Raw genomic sequence first — 21,342 nt, 5'->3', positions numbered from 1 at the left:
AGGGGCAATCAGGAAGGCAGGCAGGCAAGCAGTTGGGAGCCAGCAGTCCTGGATTGTGAGAGGGATGTCCCTGGGATCGGGCCTAAACGGGCAGTCGGACATCCCTTGAGGGGTCCCAGATTGGAGAGGGTACAGGCTGGGCTGAGGGACAACCCCCCCTCCGTGCACGAATTTCGTGCACCAGGCCTCTAGTTAGTTAAATAAAAGGGAAATCTGGCAAACCCATCTATATTATAGACTTCAGCAGTTTTGTTTTATATATTTCAAATCTATATTGATAAAGATTTATAATTCACATTATCTTTTGGATTATATATTTTAGCTACATAAAATATCCTTTGTCCTACTGTTTTTCACCTTGAATTCAATTTTGTCTCATTAATATTGCTACATCTGCCTCCTTTTGTTAGCATTTATGGATATATTTTCCATATCTTTTTTAGTGTGTTACTTATTATTATTTTTAATCTTTATTATTCAAAGTATTACATATGTCCCCTTTTTCCCTTTGACCCCATCTATCCCATCTTCCCTACACTATTATTTGTGTCCATGGGTTAGCATATATATGCACACAAGTTCTTTGGTTGATCTCTTCCCACCCACCCACACCAGCCTTCCCTCTGAGGTTCCACAGTCTGTCCCATGCATCAATGTCTCTGGATCTATTTTGCTCATCAGTGTATTTTGTCCACATATGAGTGACATCATGTGATACTTGTCTTTTTCTGACTGGCTTATTTCACTTAGCATAATACTCTCCAGGTCCCTCCATGCTGTCTCAAAGGGTAAGAGATCATTTTTTTTTACTGCTGCATAGTATTCTATGATGTCAATGTACCACAGCTTTTTTATCCATTCATCTACTGATGGGCACTTGGGCTGTTTCCAGATCTTAGCTATTGTAAATAGCACTGCTATGAACATAGGGCCCATACCTTTATTTTCAACTATTTTGTTTTATAGATAAGTCCTATCATAGCTTATAGCTAGATTTTTATTTTCTATGCATATAGCTAGTTTTTTTTTAAATGCAATCTAAGAAATTTTCTTTTAACAAGGAAATCTAGCCTACATACCTTTTATGTGATTGTTGACTATTGTGTATAAAAAGTCCACCCACCTTGTTGCCTTTGTTGTAATGATCAAATTTTCATTTGTTGTATTTTTTTTCTCCTAAAGTCTTTATTTTATATATCCTGTTTGGACATATATAATTAAACATAAAAATACATAATTATATATTTTTATATCAATATCTACAATTTACAAGCATTCACTCATGCAAAGAAACAAATATTTACTTCTTATGCCCCTCTGTTCCTTCTGCCTCTTCTAGGACTAAAATCTTCCATTATTTTAGTTTGACCTAATCTTGATTCTTAATTTTTTAAAAATACATAAAACAATCATATACTTGACCATAAATGTTGCTATCTTTCTTTTTTTAATCACTTTTTTTTGTTTTGTTAATCCTCACTCAAGGATATTTTTTCTACTGATTTTTGGAGAGAGTGAAAGGGAGGCAAGGAGGGAGAGAGAGAGAAAAAGAGAGACACATCAATTGGTTGCTTCCTGTATGCACCCCAACCTGGGCTGGGGATGAAATCTGCAACCCAGGTAGGTGCCCTGGACCTGGAATCATACCCTCCATACTTCAGTGTGTGGGCAGATGCTCCAACCTCTGAGCAACACTGGCTAGAAATGTCACTGTCTTTTTTGTTCAGAATTGTTCTGGTATGTTATCTCCTCCTCCTTCTTGGATGCATTATTTGTTTGACCAGAGTTCCTTTTGTGGTATTTTTTTTTTTTTCTTTCAGTAAGGATCTTAGAACTCACATAGAACTGATAAACGTGGTGATGCAGATAGCTTGTGTTGGGTGGAGGGGGAAACATATTTCCCAGGTATAGAATGTTTATCAGGAGCACTTTTAGTGCCCTGGGGCCTTCTTAGTGAATGATCTTGTGTCATCAAGTTCTTAGGCTCTATCCTTGGGGGCAAGGGCCAGAGTCAGCTGATCCCTCTCTCTCACTTCTTCTTCTGCTGGCCTGTTTGGAGTCCCTTCCTACTTTGCTTCACTTTGCCCTCCAAGCACTATGCTAGATTTCTAACGTGGATTATATTGATTAATCTTCTTTTGAACTAGCAACAATTTCTATCCTCACCCTGTACTAAACAAGAGGAAACAGAGGTTCACAGAAGTTAAATAATGTTCTTCAACTAGTAAGGAGAGGTTAAAATTTGAACCCAGATAGGCAGTCTAATCCCAGATCTGCCCTCCCAAGAGGGGTAGCACTGATACCAGGTTCCAGTGATGAGATAATTAAGTGAAACAATTTTAAAATAAACTTTTATCTTTTACCATTTATTCACTACATACTGAGAAAGACGGAAACCATCCCTGACAGCCAGGCACTCAAATTTTGGCCCTAGTGTGCTCCTGTTGAAAGTAATTTCATGCCGAAACCGGTTTGGCTCAATGGATAGAGAGTCGGCCTGCGGACTGAAAGGTCCCAGGTTTGATTCCGGTCAAGGGCATGTACCTTGGTGCGGGCACATCCCCAGTAGGGAGTGTGCAGGAGGCAGCTGATCGATGTTTCTCTCTCATTGATGTTTCTAATTCTCTCTCCCTCTCTCTTCCTCTCTGTAAAAATATCAATAAAATATATATTTTTTAAAAATAAAAGTAATTTCATACAATAGCAACATCCAAAGAGGTTACTCTGTGACTGTGATGGGTCATGAGAAAAGTAAGACTATTCCATGACATGTCTAAGCAAAAAAAATACATGAACATTTCTTAAACACAACAGTGACCAAACACCCCAAAATTCTGACTAATATGAGTGACTACTGCCTCTTTATCAATTACAGAATTAATCTCACTCATGTCTTCTCCCTCCCTTTAGGTAAGATTGATTAAGATACCAAAAATGAATTACCCTTGCTTCCTGAGCAAAGCCCTGCTTCCTCAAACCCTCCCTCCACATCACCTGACCCAGGGCCAACTCTTTCTTATCAGTTATTTCGAATACATCTTTACTACAGTGACCGTGACATCTTCTTACTAAGGTGGCCCACATGTGGCTAAAGCATTGAGAATTCATTTGATGAGCAAGGGGAAATAATCGAGGCTTTTAGAGTAGGGTAGGGACATGACCAAAGTTGTGCTTTAGGAAATGAAATCTGACAAAACATTTAAGATAATCAAGAGAAGAGGAGGAGACTCCTGGCAATGACAGTTATGAAACTGTTCCCGTAGTCCAAAGGATGACAAGGACACAGAAGCCACAATGCAAGTGGCATGCGATAAGTACCTATGTGAAGGTGGTGGCAGCAGAATGAAAATGAGGTAATGTGCACTAGGACTTCTGCAGGAAGACTTAGTGGGTGAAAATGTTGATACGATCTTACCATCAACATGATTTAACATTCAGTAGGCAGAGACTCTCTCAGAACAGATTTCCCATAAAATGTTCAGTCTTATACTGAGCAAAATAGAGGATTCTTGTATCTATAAGTTCACTTCATTAGCATAAGATAGTTATGAAAAGGATGACTTTTGATTCACCTTACTTGGATTATAAAATGTGAGGTTGGATTTAAGCCTACCATATGGATAAGGGATCAATTTAGCCCTTAAGTGTCTTTTGGAAGCTCCCATGAAAGGCATTAGAAGTTTTGTGAGCATACTAGAAGGCAAACTTGAGGCCTAGTTATGCATATTCAGCAGACCTGTCTAGATCCTCTGCTCTAAGAAACTAAAATAGATGAAGATGTGCCTCCCAGGAATTAATCACACTATTATTCAAATGGAAATAAAAGAAATGCCTGGCTCCAACCGCAGAAAACTTCCCACATTACAATCCACAGGCTGAGCACAAGGGGGCACTTGGCAGTTTAGAAATAGGAACTATTTCGAAATGAGCTCGATTCCAAGATTTTTTCAAACTTGGATTTCAAGAACTGAGCTCCTTCTCCCCTAGAAATACTGGAAACTGTACCTAGGAGTACAGTATAGGCAGGGAGGTCACAAAAACCCATGTATCCTACAAATAAGTTTAGTCGTGGTACCAACCCAGTGTTGGACCTGGAAGAGGATGTCATTCACATATGAGGAAAATCAGAAAAGACACTTCCTCAGTTTTCCTTTTGCTAGATAAGATTTAGATCTTGGTAGGAAGAAACAAGTCAACTTTGCCCAAGTTCTTCTCTCTGCACTGACCTACCCTAACGTCTTCTCCACAGATCCCTCATATGGCTACAGTGCTTATCACCCCCACCCTGGGCAGGTGTTCCTGAGCTTCAAAGTACACCACATTTCTAAATTGCCTATCTTCCCTAACCCTTCACATCTCTAGATCAAGATTTGGCTACATTGCTTACTGTCTCTATGATTTTGAGCAATTTAAATTACCCAATCGTCTACCTGTAAAATAAAGATGATAGAGCCCTAATAGGGCTAATCTAAAAATAGAATGAAAAATATATACATTATGCATAGTACACCTGAACTCCACATGTCCCCAATGATACAGCAGCAGCTTATTATTACTTTGGTTATTTAAATTAGCCAAGCACTTTTTTTTAAAATCCTCACTCAAGGATATGTTTATTGATTTTAGAGAGAGAAAGGGGAGAGAGAGAGACACATCTATCAGTTGCCTCTCACATGCACACCGACCGGGGATGGAACCCGCAACCTAGGTATGTGCCCTGACCAGGAATCCAACCCACAACCTTTTGGTATATGGGACAATGCTCCAACTAATTGAGCCACTTGCCCAGGGCAGTACTTTGTACTTGTAAAAAAACTACACAAATGTACAACCTATTACATTTAATGGTTATTAGATATGAATTAACATTTTAAATGTTTAAAAGATGCCCAATTCTCATGTCTTCAGCAAATCTCTAAGAAAACATTGTTTTTCCTAACACTCACACACAAAATGCATCTGACTACCCCCCACAAATCCTATCTGAGATCCCACTATTGGTTAAATAGGCTCAAAATTTAAACTTTCTCTACATCCATCAAAAAATAATTAAAAGATGACTATAATCCTCAGTATAAATTCCACTGGAAACTTTTAATGCTGAGGTTTTACTTAATGTTTTAAACAACTTAAATCACAACATCCTCCCTTGATATAAAAAAAAGAAGATCCACAACAAAAGTTTCATTAACTGATGCTTCAAATCCTCAATATTGATAATCTAGTAATATTGATAATAGAAAAGGCCATCCAGGAAAGTACCACATTTGACTTTTTATAAGTAGTAAATATATACAGAGAGTAAAAATAATAGTGAAAACTGCATCGAGGCTAAATGTCGATTTCTACCCTTCACTTTCATACTCACGAATCCTAGAACTAACACTAAATTGTGAAATTTGAGTCTGTCCCAGCCACAGTAGCAGACTTAATGCACCATTAATCTGGTCTGTTCTCAGCTGCCAATTGAAATTTTCACAGTCATTTGATTTTTAAGGAAAGGAGAGTACTGCAGAAGTACATTCCAGAGGTCTTTTCATAAAAACCATCCTGTGTGCTCCATCTGCACGTGCAATCTGCTGGGGTATTTTCAGCCAGCTTGCCTGGGCAGATTAATGCATACAATTAGAAAGCAACCTCACAGGCATTCAATAAACTGCCTTGATTATTACACTCAGGAGAGTCCCTTTGGATGTCAATAAAAGCCTAGTTTTCTGCCTGTTAGCTAAATAATTGACAACACTAAAAATAATCAGAAGCAAACGAACGAAGTCAGGAACAAGGTGTTAAGAAAGAGCACATTAAGATTCCCGTGGTGGTGCCCCAAGATGCTATCATGAGCTTTTTCGCTAGCAACTTGGATTTACAGTCTGCTCAAGTCCATGATTACCCTTCTCTACAGAAAAACAACAAGGACAACAACAAAAACGTTCCTTGTTTGCTATTTGAATCACATATCACAGCACACTGAAAATGGTAAGGACATGAGGTATTGACTAGTTTGAAAGAATCTCTTTCTTGTGTTTCTATTTTGTGTTTCTTGGTTTGACAGTTTTATGAGAATCTAATTTTGGGGTAGGAAGGTGGCGGGAGGATGAACAGCCTGGTGAAATCTTTGCGCTATTAAAATTCTAACAGCTCACCTAGACACATTTTCCCCATAAACTGACTCTAAGAAGGTATTACCAAGACTTCTTATGCAGAGTTTCCATCTTTTCTAAGAAGTCCCTTTCATATTTTTAGTTTTTATAATGGTCATTCCCTTCATGAACTATTTGTCTTTTTAATGTCAAAAGTAGTTAAAAAATACTCTTTAAAAAACTTATAAATATATACTTCTTGTGTTTCTCAATAGGCTTTAAAAATCAATTTGAGACACTTCACATTTTTAGCCAACTTCTCTTTTCCCTGGTTAACTGGGACTTTCACTATAAGCAGAAGAAAGATCAAGAGTGAAATGTGCGTGTAATTGAATTCAGCTTCCCTGATGGTTGTGAGGTGGCTGCAGGTAAAACATTTTCCTTCAAAGAAATAGGATGATTGATCTCTAGCATTCAGTAAAACACAAATTCAAGAAGCTGGAAGACTATGAAAGAAAGGAGGTGGGTGGCACAATCTCCATGTCTCTTGAAACTATCGCGCATCCTTCACCTTACCATGTTAAAACTCTCCAGAAAAAGGACTCATTCAACTTCTCAGTCCTTACCTAAAACCCCACGTTGGTAAGCAGGCCTCTCCCTTTTCTAGTGTAAAACTAGGGTGCCACAGGATAAATATATTTGTTCTTATTGTATCTGTAGGCTACAACTCTCATCCATTCTCTACCCATAAATGGGGTTCGATAATAGAGCCCTTCATTTATTGCCTCCCTCCTGCCATCTCTCTAAGACAGAGAATTTCTGGTATTTAGCTTTCTACCAGCTCCCTCATCCCTCATGCCTGCCTTAGAAGAAGAGTAGGGAAAAACAAGGTGTGAATTCTATGTCTCAAATGAAGGCAATGCCTATTTTAACTTAGAGAAGATAATGTCATTCATTAGTACTTCCACCCAACCCCATTTCATCCCCCACTCATTTTCTAGCCTGGGTGGGGGAAATGAGTGGCCAAGTACCTAACTTGCTTAGGGGCAAGGTGAAGCACTGAAAAAGTTCTTTCCCAGTTCCTACCTCTTGAGTCTTAAAGTAAGGAGGAGCGGCTTACCCTAGAGGCAGAATAATTTCAATGAAATGAGAAAACAAGAACATGCTATACTTATAAGAGCAGCATGATTTAGGGTGTTATATATGCTCACCCCAACACAGAATAACCTTAAATTCTGCAAAGGAGGTACACTGATGGGAAGAGAAGAGAGGAGGGAGTGAGAGAGCAATCCATCTAAAAGTGTGCAAGTCCAATAACTAGGTCTCATGGGCCAAAAATCTCCGCACAGTCCTGGCAAAATCAAAGTTGTCTGATCCCATTCAACAAGGACCTCTATAAAAAGTTTCAAGTTCCTAAAATATTCAGGCACTTTTATGCCCTTTACAGAAGATATTTTATTTAATCCTTACAGATAGGCCTATATAGGGAGATTATCATACCTATTTAATTTTTTTTTTAAATGAAGTTCAAAGAGGTTTAGTAGTTTTGTCCAGGGTCATATCTTGGAAACAGAGCTATGACTTTGAATCCAGATCAGTTTGGTTTGAATTCTACCACATTTGGAATTAACCAAGGGCCAGAAATATGTTCCTTTGGTTTTGTCTATTCTTTTAAGCAGTAAGCAGGTAACCTAACTACATAGAGTTAGCACACAAGCTTATCTTTAAAGCCTATATAACAGAGTAGATTATCTACATTATACAGCACAGAGTAGTTAGTTGTCCTGTACATGTTAGCTGCTGTTATTCACAAATCACACTGGGAAAAGTATCTTAGTGTATGACCACCAATTGGCAGTTTGCCAATAATTGCTAATTAATTTCTCAATTCTTTTCTACAAAAATACCCGTGTGTAATAGTCCTCAATCCATTAGATAAATGCTTAGTTAGTTTAGATTCTGTGTTGGTACTTTTTTTTTCAAACACCTTCCTGATGTCAGTGTCTTAGAATTCAATATAATCAGAAGTACCCCAAGTCACCAAAAAATAAAGCCCTCCAAGTTATTTATAATAAAGAATTCCTCAGGTTTAGCAGTAATATTTCTAATCAAATGACTACTAAAAAATACTTTGGTGAGTATAGATATTGCCAACCTTAGAACCTCACTTACATAATGAAGAAGTTCAATTACATAATTAATATAACAGCCAATAATCAAATACCAGATGTTTTGAAAAGTTACCACCACCTAGCAGAATGAATAATATGGTCACAAAGGTACAAAGCTCTGAAAACATAAGCTTACGATTGCTGATGCTCTCTAAATGCTTCTCTTCTGAGATTTTCTTGAAGTCTTTTTTTCTCCTCTAGTTTTTCACTCTGAAATTGTAAATATCAAAATGTAATCTATTAGAGAAACTTAAACAGAATCATGGTGTGCACCTTACCCAGGGGCCAAAATCATTAGGCTTAAGCGTCCTCAATAGTCTAATAAGGTATTACCAGGGCTTCCAAGATGGTATCCCTCTCCCGGCCCATGGGTACCGCTCTGAAAGCCAGGAGCACCCAGTTCTTTCATTGGCTCCCCTCTTTCAGCTTGATTGGTATAATCACACAACCAGTATTTCTAATTTTTATTCCTTAGTTTAAATGACAACATCATTTATATTTTAAGCAGTGTTTTAAAAATGTTCTAAGGGAAACATGAAATTTCCACACCAAGTATGTTAAATTAAAATTATAATAAATGGTGAAATAGTTCAGACAACATTTATATATACTAAAACAGAAAAAGATTTTCAATAAGCCAACCAAACTCCCTTCTGATTTAGAATCAGATACTTAAAGCTGCTGAGAGACTCAACAAAAAAATGCTATTAAAAAGCCATCACTTGCCCTAACTGGTTTGGCTCAGTGGATAGAGAGTCGGCCTGTGGACTGAAGGGTCCCAGGTTCAATTCCGGTCAAGGGCATGTACCTTGGTTGCGGGCACATCCCCAGTAGGGGGTGTGCAGGAGGCAGATGATCGATGTTTCTCTTTCATCGATGTTTCTAACTCTCTATCCCTCTCCCTTCCTCTCTGTAAAAAATCAATAAAATATATTAAAAAAAAAATCCATCACTTGAATAGCAAAGGATTCACTTTTTTTAAACTGGTTGTTTGGTACCTGGCCAGTGTTGCTCAGTGGTTGAGCATCAACCTATGAACCAAGAGGCCACAGTTCGATTCCCAAGTCAGGGCACATGCCCAGGTTGTGGGCTTGATCCCCAGTGTGGAGTGTGCAGGAGGAAGCCGATCAATGATTCTCTCTCATCATTGATGTTTCTGTCTCTCTCTTCCTTCCCCTTATCTCTGACATCAATAAAAAAATTAAACAAAAATAAATAAATAAATCCTATATAATAAAAGGCTAATATGCAAATAGACCAAATGGTGGAACAACGGGAACAACTGAACAACCACCGCTGTGCTCGCCAGCCATGAGCCTGACTTCTGGCTGAGTGGTGCTCCCACTGTGGGGGCGCACTGACCACCAGGGAGCAGCCCCTGCATTGAGCGTCTGCCCCCTAGTGGTCAGTGCACATCATAGCGATGGGATGTTCCATCATTCGGTCGATTTGCATATTAGCCTTTTATTGTATAGGATGAGAGGATGAGAACCATGGGTCTAATGAAAGCTAGAAATTTTTGATAGAGACCAATCTTAAACAAACAAGAGCTTTCCAAGAGAAGGGGATGATGGAAGTAGGGCTACTGTACTCTATTGTATGGGTTACTCACTGCCTGAGAGGGCCATGGAGAGGGTTGGAAAGGCTGAAAGAGAGGCAGCTTTACGCTCACCATGCAGAGCACCACAGCATGGGGTGCTGCAGCACAGCAGAGGTGTCTTTCTGTTTTTCACAAAGGTGCCGTCTATCACCAATCTGAGCACCTGCAGAACTGACTGTCTGGACGGGGAATCACTTCCAATCTGCACAAAGGCAATGCTGGGCTGGTAGTAGCCCTGAATAGAAAAAGGGCATTCCCACCGTTTATAGTATTTTCAATGTACAAATGCACAGAGAATGTGCCAGTTCAGGGAACTCCAAGATGCTCCTGGATAAATTTCAAGGTGTTTGTAATGAGATGAGTGAAAGACAAGGTTGAGAAAGTAAAAAATGGGTAATTATAAAAGGATCTGTATGCCAAGTGAAAAAAGTGTGGACTTCATTAAAGGCAGATAAGCTATTATGTTAGTTTAAGCAGGAAAGTAAGCAGCTCACTCTGAAAGCATCACAGAGAATGGACCACAAATATAAAAACCAGTAGAATGATTTTCAGAGTAATCCAGGCCATAAATAATGAGTCCCAGATTAAGGCAGTGGGGATAGAAAAGAAAGGACAAACTCTAAAAAAAAATGTAGGAGATAGAAACAACAGGAGGGGAAAAAATGAAATAATAGAAAGTATGACTATCTATATATATAAAAGCCTAAGCGACCATTCGACTGTCCGACTGGTAACTTTGACGTACAATGAAGACCAGGGGGCAGACACTCCAACCTGTAGCTATAATGTGCACTGACCACCAGGGGGCAGATGCTCAACACAGGAGCTGCCGAGCTGTGGTGACTTGGCAGCTGCAGTTCTCAGGTGATGCACCTGGAACCAAAGAAAAAGGAGCCAGATTCCAGGGTGTGTCACCTGAGAACCGCCCTCTTGCAATCCAGGACCCCTTGGGGGATGTTGGAGAGCTGGTTTCAGCCCGATCCCCGCGGGCCAGGCCGAGGGACCCTACCGGTCCATGAATCACATGCACTGGGCCTCTAGTATTAATATAGTATGAGTAAGGAAAAGGGAATAGTACCAGATGAATGTCATTTAAGAGCATCAGAGTGAATATATGAAGTCAGTTTTGAAGCTATTGGATTTGAGATATACTTATGGAACAACTAGAGAGAAATATCAAGCATCCAGTAAAATATCTGGTCCTGGGATTCAAGAATATGGTTTGGCCTGAAGATATGGATTTCAGAAATCATCAGCTCAAGCAATAACTAAATCCTTGTATGTGAAAATGTGTGTGTGGGGGGGGTTGGGGGGGGGAGGATTCCACTTAAGGATAGGGTGGCATAGGCACCAGAACATTAGAGAAGATCAAGGGATGAACCTGATGGAACATCAATAGTAGAAAAACAAGTGAAGGAAAAGGATCCAGAAGCATTTTAGAGGGGTGGAATTTAAAGGACAGAGTATTTTATAATTACAACATTACAAAGACTTCAAGTAAGTTAGGAAAGTAAAGAGTCTCCATTGGGTTTTTCAATTAAAAGCACCATTGGTGATCTTGACTAGATCAATCCCAATGAAGTACTAGAGACAGAAGGCAAATTCATCCCACCAAGGAAGAAGTAAAGGTGAAGACTCAAAGAAGCTAAGTTCCTGCGCCAGCTAAGCTCAGCATCACCTGGGGACACTAACAGGTGAGGGTCAGTCCACAGACTGGCAGGTGGAAACCACATGTGGTAGAGAAGCTTTCAGAAGTTGAGCCTTGATGATTGGAATGGAGGAGTTGAAATCAAACCAGAATAAAAGAGACACTTTTTTTTAAAGATGAGAGACTTGAGTATAATTTTATTCTGAGATCCCAAAAATAAAAATAATTAAAAAAAAAACCAAGAAAGTGATAGGGAAAAGTGGGCGGTGGTTGGGGGGCGGGGCGGTTAACTGATAGAGCAGCAAGGTTCCTGAGAATATGGAAGCGCAGATGAGATGGTAAGAGGCAGAATTCATTACAGCAGCAAGGAAAATCACTTTCTTATTCCTCCTGAGGTAAGGCAGGGGTAGAAATAGCAAAGAAAGATAATAAAATGGAAAAATAAAGGTACTTATGACCTGACAGCCTTTACTTCCTAGAAGGTAAGTGATGAGATGAACATGAAAAAAGAGAATTTTTAAAAAGTAAAAGGTGGAAAACCTTAGTAATTAGAAATGAGCCTAAATTTCAAAGGAAAAATGTCAGGCATTAGGCATTGTTAAAGACCTAGCTGAGAAGGAAGCCCTGTAGTCTGGTAAGGCCAAAAACAATATAAATAAATAAATAAATAAATAAATAAATAAATAAATAAATATCCATGAGCATTTTGTTTGTTTGCTTTCTCCAGCAACCTTATTTACATGGGCTTGGTGGAAATGAAATGATTGAGCCAATTAATTCACATGAGGTTCAACACAAGAGGTTGATATAGTAGAGTCAACTACTATAGTGTTAAGCCACTTCTTTTTTATTTATTTAAAATCTTTATTGTTGAAAGTATTATATATGTCTCCTTTTCCCCCCATTGACCTCTCCCCAGCTGCTCCCACCCCCCAACATGTGCCCTTGACCCCCTACTGTCTGTGCCCATTGGTTATGCTTATATGCATGCATACAAGTCCTTTGGTTGATCTCTTACCCTTCCCTCAACCCTCCCCTGCCTTCCCTTTGAGGTTTGATGGTCTGTTTGATGCTTCTATGTCTCTGGCTCTATTTTGTTCATCAGTTTATGTTGTTCATTATATTCCACAAATGAGTGAGATCATGTGATATTTATCTTTCTCTGACTGGCATATTTTGCTTAGCATAATGCTCTCCAGATCCATCCATGCTGTTGCAAATGGTAAGAGTTCTTTCTTTTTTATAGCAGCATAGTATTCCATTGTGTAGATGTACCACTGTTTTTTTTTCCTTTTTCCTTTTTTCTTTATTGATTAAGCTATTACATATGTGTCCTTATCCCCCCATTGCCTCCCCCAGCTCATGCCCTCACCCCCCTAGTGTCTGTGTCTATTGGTTATGCTCATATGCATGCATACAAGTCCTTTGGTTGATCTTTCCCCTTACCCCCACCCTCCCCTACCTTCCCTCTGAGGTTTGATAGTCTGATCAATGCTTCTCTGTCTCTGGATCTGTTTTCGTTCATCAGTTTTTATTCATTATATTCCACAAATTAGTGATATCATGTGATATTTATCTTCTTCTGACTGGCTTATTCACTTAGCATAATGCTCTCCAGGTCCATCCATGCTGTTTCGAATGGAAGGAGTTCCTTCCTTTTTACAGCAGCATAGTATTCCATTGTGTAAATGTACCACAGTTTTCTAATCCACTCATCTGCTGATGGGCACTTAGGTTGTTTCCAAATCTTAGCTATTGTAAATTGTACTGCTATGAACATAGGGGTGCATATATCCTTTCTGATTGGTGTTGCTAGTTCCTTGGGATATATTCCTAGAAGTGAGATCTTCACAGGCATAATTAATCAGGTTAGAACACCCTCATTGAGTGTTTACTAAGTGCTGGTCATTGTATACTTTAAGCCAACTGGTCTCATTGTTATATTATTATTATTATACCCATTTTACAGATAAGGAAAGTGAAGCACAGAGAAGCTAACAGCTTGCCCTCTTAGTACTACATCTGCATTTTAGAGATATTAACATCTCAACTTTATGAGGTTAATTAATGGGGTCCTACAGCATTTCAACAACTAGAGGCTTAATGCCCACACCAATGCACCACAAAGGAATACATGATGTAGGAACCATATTTCTGGGAACTCCTGGTTTTCCTAGTTTATACAAACGATATTAAAATAATTTTCTAAATGTTGAGCTTTACTCCTAAAATTGTTCTTAGACCTTTAGCCCTTGTGACTCCTAGTTTCCTAGACATCAATAGCAAATGTGGTTCCTTAAAAATATGTATATGCATGCATTTCTGCATCTGATATGTACACCTTATTTTTTACTGGTGAGTTCCCACTTCACTTTATAGCATTAAAAATAATAACAGTTCCTACTGTCTACATAAAACATTGTGACCTCCAGGGCTCCAAATAACTTTACCAGCTTTATGACTTTATGGTTTATTGGAAAGAGCAAGGGAAGGCTTTGGATGCCACTCAGATCTCTCGCTGTTTTCTTGCCCTTTCTGAGGTTATGATACCCCAAGAGATTTGAAGAATTAAGTGAAAGTATTTGTAAACCATATAGCACTTTATAATATTATTTCAAGCACAAGTAGCTTGAAGGAAGAACAAGATTAACCCAGGAGGTAGGGAGTGTCTTTTACATAGAATTGAAAGATTTTCACTTTTAAGTTTGTGGGCAATATAAAAGTTGAGAAAAATGAGTGTGATCATGAGGGGAAAGCATGGTGGAGGTTCACTCCCACAGCACTAAATTCCAGTGAAACGCTGCTGTGAGGATTTATGAAAACTCGTCTACTTGTGCTGTAAAATCCAGTGGCAAAGAAAGCAGTTGCATCGGGTATGCTGCCGTTTTATTATTTTTAATAACTTTCTTCCACTCTGATGCTCTAAATATTTTAGAGATATTTTCTCTGCTTTACAGATTTCCAGGAAGAGACATTAATACATCATTATAAAACCATACGAGTTGTATTAACTTCCTATTGCTACTGTAACAATTCACCACAAACAGTGCCTTAAAGTAACAGACGTTATTAATATCATACAGTTCTAGAGGTCAGAAGTCCAAAATGGGTCCCACTGGGCTAAAATCAAGCTGTCAGCAGGTCTGCCTTCCTTCTGGAGGAGAATCTGTTTCCTTGCCTTTTCCACCTTCTTAGAGAGATTCTCCCTCCCTCTTCAGAGCCACCAATGGCAGGCTAAACCTTTCTCCTACTCCCATCCTTCCATGCTCTCAATCATCTGCTTCCCTCTTCCAATTTAAGGACCCTTGTGGTTACTTTGGACCTACCTAGATAATGCATGATACTCTCCCTATTTTAAGGTAAGTCAATTATCAAAATTAACTAGAGGCCTGGTGCACGAAATTAGTGCATGTGGGGGGTTCCCTCAGCCCAACCTGAACACTTTCCAATCCGGGACCCCTTAGGGATGTCTGACTGCCAGTTTAGGCCATCCTGGTCACTTCTTACTGCCCCCCCTGCCAGCCTGGTCGCCCCCAACTGCCCCCGCCTGCCAGCCTGATCATCCCACACAGCCTGCTGTTCAGTCGTTTAATCATCCCTCACTAACCCCCCTGCTGGCCTGGTTGCCCCACGCAGCCTGCATTTTCAGTCATTTCGCCGTCCCTCACTAACCCCCTGGCAGCCTGGTCATAGGCAGCCACCTTGTGAGGGTGTGAAAGTCAATTTGCATATCATCTCTTTATTATATAGGATTCCACCTGCAAACTTAATTCCCTTTTGCCACGTAACATGACACAGTCCTAGGTTCCAGGGATCAGAATGTGGAGGGACAGGAAGGGGACAATATTCTGCCTACCACATGGATTAAATCTATTGTTAAATAAATAAGTATTAGACACATAATGTGGCAGATACTTCACAAAATTCTTGCCCTCCTTAACCTTCTGAGGCTTGGCTTTGAAATGTGGGTGGTAGGGGAGGGTAGAGCGAACTTGTTTCATTTAGGACTAAGCAGTGGTGTGCTGATAAACTTAACAACCCACTCTAGCAGGGAGGAGGAAGGCAGGTTGATTTGTGGGCATTATGTAAGTCTGTTAAAAATTATTTACTGCTTTCTGTGGTGAAATTACTCCCACATGGTTAGTTTCAAGCTCCCAACATAAAGCCGACTAGTTCAAAAAAAATGCTGAGAATGTAACCATCCACTCTCTTGAACCGGAACGAGAAGGCTCCAGCACACCTGGGAAGACCACATAGCACCAGCATACTCTAGTATAGGGAACACGCACACATTTGACTGGACATCACATGAAGCATACTAGTGCCTCTGCAAGTCCCCCCTTCACCCTTAGAATTAACTCCTCCTGGGCCCCACCTTCCTGACCACATGCTACAGATCTGGCTGCCATTCACACCCCTGTGCTTATTAAGAACCAAAAAACACCCACCTGTGTTGGCAGAGACTGTAGTTTACTCTCCCCTCATTTGCTCACAGATGCTGACCAATCAAAAAGAGACCCAAGAGGAACTGAAGAGGGTGAAGACCTGAGGCCAAGCTAGAGGCTCTCAGGTGGCCGTGGGCTGCTTGGATTCTACGTGGCTCAGAGTTCCTGGGCAGCAGCCATTTTCCAGGGGAGGAGGACAATATTTTGCAGGCTGGTGTCCAGGAGTGTGTGTTTTTTGCATTTTAAAAAACAAATGCTCCATAAGTATAGCCATTATCACTTCCCTTGGCCATTTTCACATGGCAATGTGAAGTACACCATTTCTAGATGGCCAATGTCCATTTTTCTTTTATCTAAGGCAAGCTGCTGAATAGGCTCACATTTAGTATGAAAGCCACAGATTTATATACAGCAGGAAACACTAGGCCAATTAGCCAGGAAATTGTGCAAGGACCCAGGTAGGCTGCTCATTCTCTTGTAAGGTAGTTTAGATTAATGCTCCCCAAATGTTTATGTGCATGAGGATAAGCTGGAGAGCCTGTTAAAGTGCAGGTTCTGAGTCAGAAGGTCTGGGGTGGGGCTCAAGATTCTGCATTTCTCACTAGTGATGCCAGTGCTGCTAGTTGGGACCACATTTTGAATGGAAAGGACCTACATATCAACTCTTGTCTCCCTTCTCTCACTTTCAGGCAAATTTATACTAATAATTATTACAGTTATCCTATATAATAAAAAGCTAATATGCAAATTGACCAAACAGTGGAACGACCAGTCGCTATGATGTGCACTGACCACCAGGGGGCAGATGCTCAATTCAGGAACTGCCCCCTGGTGGTCAGTGCACTCCCACAGGGGGAGCGAAGCTCAGCCAGAAGCCCGGCTCATGGCTGGTGAGTGCAGCAGCGATGGTGGGAGCCTCTCCTACCTCCACAGTAGCACTACAGATGTCCGACTGCCCTGAGGGCTTCCGGACTGCAAGAGGGCACAGGCCGGGATGAGGGACACCACCCCACCCCCCAATGAATGCACGAATTTCGTGCACTGGGCCTCTAGTCATATTATAAAAGCCAACCCAATTAAAATTTCTATAGTTAATGATTGATGGACAGGTAGTGTTATGGCATAACTTGGAAATAGGAAAATGCTGCTTTTACTCAATTTTAAAGGAAACCATTTCAGCCACTCACATTTCTAAATTGTATACATTACTTGAGCCATGAAGAAATGAGCTATAAATGACCCACAAGCCAGCCAGTTCTGGATAGTAAATGACAACTAATAAATGACTTTTAGGTTAAGTGGTTGCAACACAATAACTCTTCAGGATCTGCATGCCTCTTCATTCAGTTCCTGGTAATGATTTAATGATTTTCTTAGTTCTGCCTGCAATGCACATAGACTTGTTCTATGTGAGGGGACACTCCTCTACAAGCACAAGACCAACATGTAAACCTTCCTCTGAAGGAGGTAATTGGGGAGGGGAGTTGGATAAAAAAAAGAAAAAAAAAAGAGTAGGGAATAGAGAAATAGGAAGAGAGAAAGATGGGTTAAAAATGTTATTGTAATAAAGATGTTTTTAGTGAGGGTATAATGGCTGATCAGTTGGAAATAGATTACTGAATCAAATTTTATAAACCAAGTTCCTATATTTTTTTCTTATACCTCCAGCATTTCACTACAGTTCCACATGAATAAGTCCAGTCTTAGCTCCTCCCCAATGCCAACACCTCTACAGATATAGCAGCAAAATCCACAGATGCTACTGGACCTTGGGAGAAGAGGAGGGGGGCTTATAGACTCCTTTTACAGGAATAATTGAGGGAGGGGTACAGCATGCTCAAGGTCACATGGCACAACAGGACACTTGCAAGAAAAACTCAGTCTGCTCCCCAGCAGGTAGAGAAGTCCTCAGGGGAGGAAAAGGCTCCTATTCTCTCACACATTCTATAAGTCATCAGCTTTTGGCTTCATGAACTCTAACTGGTAAAACTATTTATTGTTTGGTAATCAGATTTAAATCTTGACCAACACTCAATCTTTAAAAAAAAAAGAGAAAAGAGGAGGGGGAGAGACACAGACAGCAGGAATAGCACTTGTGCTTCCATGACTTACACCTGCAGCAGGTGTCATACTTGGTAGTCAGCATCATGAGTCAACTCCTTGCCCCTAAACCTTCAGCACTTAAAACCTACTACAGCTTAGGACTTTGTGAGGAATGACAGTAGGAAACAGGGGTAAGGGAGAATAACACTACATTCTTCCTTCTTCTCTAGCAAATGAACATTTTTAGGAGGTTTATTTCCCCAAGCCCAGAATAAGTATCAAAACTAAAAACACTTTGAGGTTTAGATCATATCCCTAATACTGAAATTCAAATGTACGCTTTCTCTTCTATCAGTAAGTGAGTATGTTCACCTATTTCGCATTCACCCTGGAAAAGTCAGTATTTGGTTATAAATATGGCGGTCCACCACTAATTGCCATGATTACTAACTGCTTTGCTTATAGCCAAATATATAGTGACTACTTTGATCATTTGCCTGAGAGTCAAGATAGTGTTGTGACTAAGAACTCTAGCTCTGAGACCCATCAGCCTGGGTCTACTTCTATTTACTGGCTGTAAGCATTGGGCACAATATCTACCTGCTCTGTGTCAGTTTCCTCATTTGTGAACTTGGCTAGTAAGAATGATATGTACTTCGTAGGATTATTGTGCGGATTAAATAAGTTTGTACATGGACCGTGACTAGAAAAGAACCTGACACATAAAATACCCTCACTCAATGTTAACTAATCATCTTCTCCACTGTCTTACCTTCTCTCTCTGAATTGCCTTCATTTTTTGGATTTCGGCTTCTTCAGCTTCTTTCTTGATTCTTACAGATTCTTCTCTTTTTAGCTAAAATGTATTGAGATTACAGAGGACAAAAAACAGTTACTATTTTTCTGTCTGAATCTCCGGAACACAAAATTATGATGAAAGGCAAATTACAGTATTGTTTGTGCTCTACCTCGCCATGATTATAGGTTGGTATTTCAAGTACTTAGGGCACAGAGACTGGCCAGGCTATTTCTCCTGCCTATGAAATTTCTCTTTGTATTTCTTCCTTGGTCTCTGTCTGTCATCTCCTACCCCCCTCCCCAAATCTGGGTTGGGAAGGAAAAAGGGTGGGCAGATAATTGTTCCTGATTATAAAACTCATGACATGCATTGTAAAAAATCACTAAGCGCCTTAAATATTTTATTTTTTGAATACTTTCATGACTGCTATCCAGTAAACAAATCCATGTTATTGAAAGCAAAATATTCAAAACATAGTAGAGTTAAACTAGGAAAAAAAATCCCTGAACCAGGGGTGCTGCTGATTAATGTATGGCTTGGATGAAAATTCTAGATATATCTCTCTTCAGCTCCTGATTTCTTTGCCTTTGAGAGTTTCCTTTTGCAATTGCTTGAAAGGTTTTATGTTTCTGTAAGTTACTGTGTTATTTCATGGTTACTAGAAAGTGCTGGTGCTCAAATTCCTTGCCAAAATTAAACTAAAAGAGATGGATTCTGACCTTTTGCTGGTATTTAGATTGCTTCAGTTGGAGTTGTTGTTTCTGCCTGACTTCAACCTCTGATTGGCTTCCACCTAAGGAAAAAAAAAGTCACAAAGTTGAAACATGAATGTTAACCTGAAATGTCAGCCATCAAAAACTAATTAATACATGATAAGACTACACAATGAGTTTCTTTAACATTTTCATACCTCTAGAAATAAGGACATAACCAGTTTTCTTAATAAGACATTAAAGAATGGCCATCACTTAAAAGATAGACAGAGCTAGACAGATAGACCATATTCCTAAAAGAACAGGACAATCCTACTTGAGTTTTCCAGTTGTGTCAATATTCAAGTTTTCATTTAGATGGAAATCATACTTGAAGTTCCATACTAAATAATAAGAAATATTGCTTGTTTTGGAAATTCTAGAACATTCCTCCTGCTTAAGTATGACCATTTCTTAACCAAGATAAGGATTATTATCAATGATACTTCACTTGCTTTTCTTCTTCTGACCCTATTGTCCTGATTCAAGTGGCAAAGCTCAGGAAACCCTCAGGGCTCTTGCCACTAGACAAATATGAGGTCTTTGTAACCCAGATTTTAAAAGTACAATAGAAATATTCTTATCCATAATTGATTGTCAATCTATACTATTTATTGTTCTTTCTTTAGGTATTCATGAAAAAAATATGAATGTTAGATTATTTGCCTGCTCCCTCTTAAACCTAAAGTAATTTGGGGCCAGAATGCAGCTTGATAATCATCTAAGAATTGCTATTTAGGGATTACTTTGTGTTTATGCAAGCATGGTATGTGTATAATAAAAATCCCTTTGAAATAATTCTTTGGTGTTTTGGTCACTAAATGTGTCAGTTCTCTGATTCACTCTCACAGAAGATGCATTAAAACAAATTGCATCACCATGGTTTTTATAATTGAACTGATAAAGACACCATAGGAACTTCTCGTCTGAGTCCCAAAAGATATATAAAGCCTGTATGGTTTGGGCCCTTTCATCTCTGTAGTAGGGGATGGAGGAAAGGGAAAGAAAAAGTGAGGGCTACTAAAGCTTTTGTATAATGTTATAGCCACTTTCAGAATCTCCTCAAACTATTCCAATATTTTAAAGAGTAGAGGAATAGGGGAAGAGCTGAGAACAAAAATAAATGAAGATAGTCAGATGTATAAGCATTTATAGGTTTTGTTCAAAAATCATCATAAAGTTTAGTACACTCTGAAACTTCTTTTTCTACCCCCTTGCCTCTTTCCACACAGATATCCGTGGCCATTTCCAGATAAGTCAAAAATGAGATTCTGTTCATTTTTACCTAAGGTCTGAAGACAATAGTAGCCAACCATTCCAAAATCTAAAACAAAGTACCTGGATCCCTAAGCAGAATCTTCAAGGAGGGAACTGAACAAGTTTAGAAAACCTTTAGTAACAACTACCCTCAGCCTATAAAAAGGGTTGAATAAGGCAAAGGGAGGTAGAAATCAGAGGATGTCTTTGTGGATTCTATTTTCTCTGTGTCTTTGGGGAAGGAGGAAAGATGAACAAGAGATGTTGAATGAAAATCACTTGGTGATCTCAATCCATTTCCCCCAAGAGACTGAGGGACCTAGTGGACCCATGACTAGAAAAGTCAGAGCCCAAAGGCTGTTGTCAGTTGTCTACTCAATGGGTCACCAACAAGAGGTGGCTAAAGGGCAAATGGCCTGTTTTCCCAGAGTTTGTGTTTCCTGTACTCCCAATCTGAGTTGTCATGAAGGAGAATGTTAATCTAAAGCTGTCCTAAAGGGACTTGCCCATGTGAGCCACCTAGAGAAACAAATGCAGCCCTACCGAG

General features: G+C 39.6%; 1 protein-coding gene across 1 annotated transcript in view; it reads right to left on the bottom strand.

Moving 5' to 3' along the window:
• EPSTI1 (epithelial stromal interaction 1) overlaps positions 1–21,342 on the bottom strand; it is a 108,897-nt gene that overhangs the window by 61,520 nt on the left and 26,035 nt on the right. The window contains exons 4-6 of the mRNA XM_028151565.2: positions 19,506–19,579; positions 18,760–18,843; positions 8,388–8,461 (exon numbers count right to left, since the gene is read on the bottom strand). Coding sequence (XP_028007366.2) covers positions 8,388–8,461; positions 18,760–18,843; positions 19,506–19,579 — 232 coding nt within the window. The remainder of the gene's footprint in view (positions 1–8,387; positions 8,462–18,759; positions 18,844–19,505; positions 19,580–21,342) is intronic.

This window comes from Eptesicus fuscus, chromosome 8 (genome assembly GCF_027574615.1).
Source record: "Eptesicus fuscus isolate TK198812 chromosome 8, DD_ASM_mEF_20220401, whole genome shotgun sequence".
NCBI lineage: Eukaryota > Metazoa > Chordata > Mammalia > Chiroptera > Vespertilionidae > Eptesicus > Eptesicus fuscus.
The sequence above is the reverse complement of the archived record's forward strand: the minus strand, read 5'-3'. Positions and strand labels throughout refer to the sequence as shown.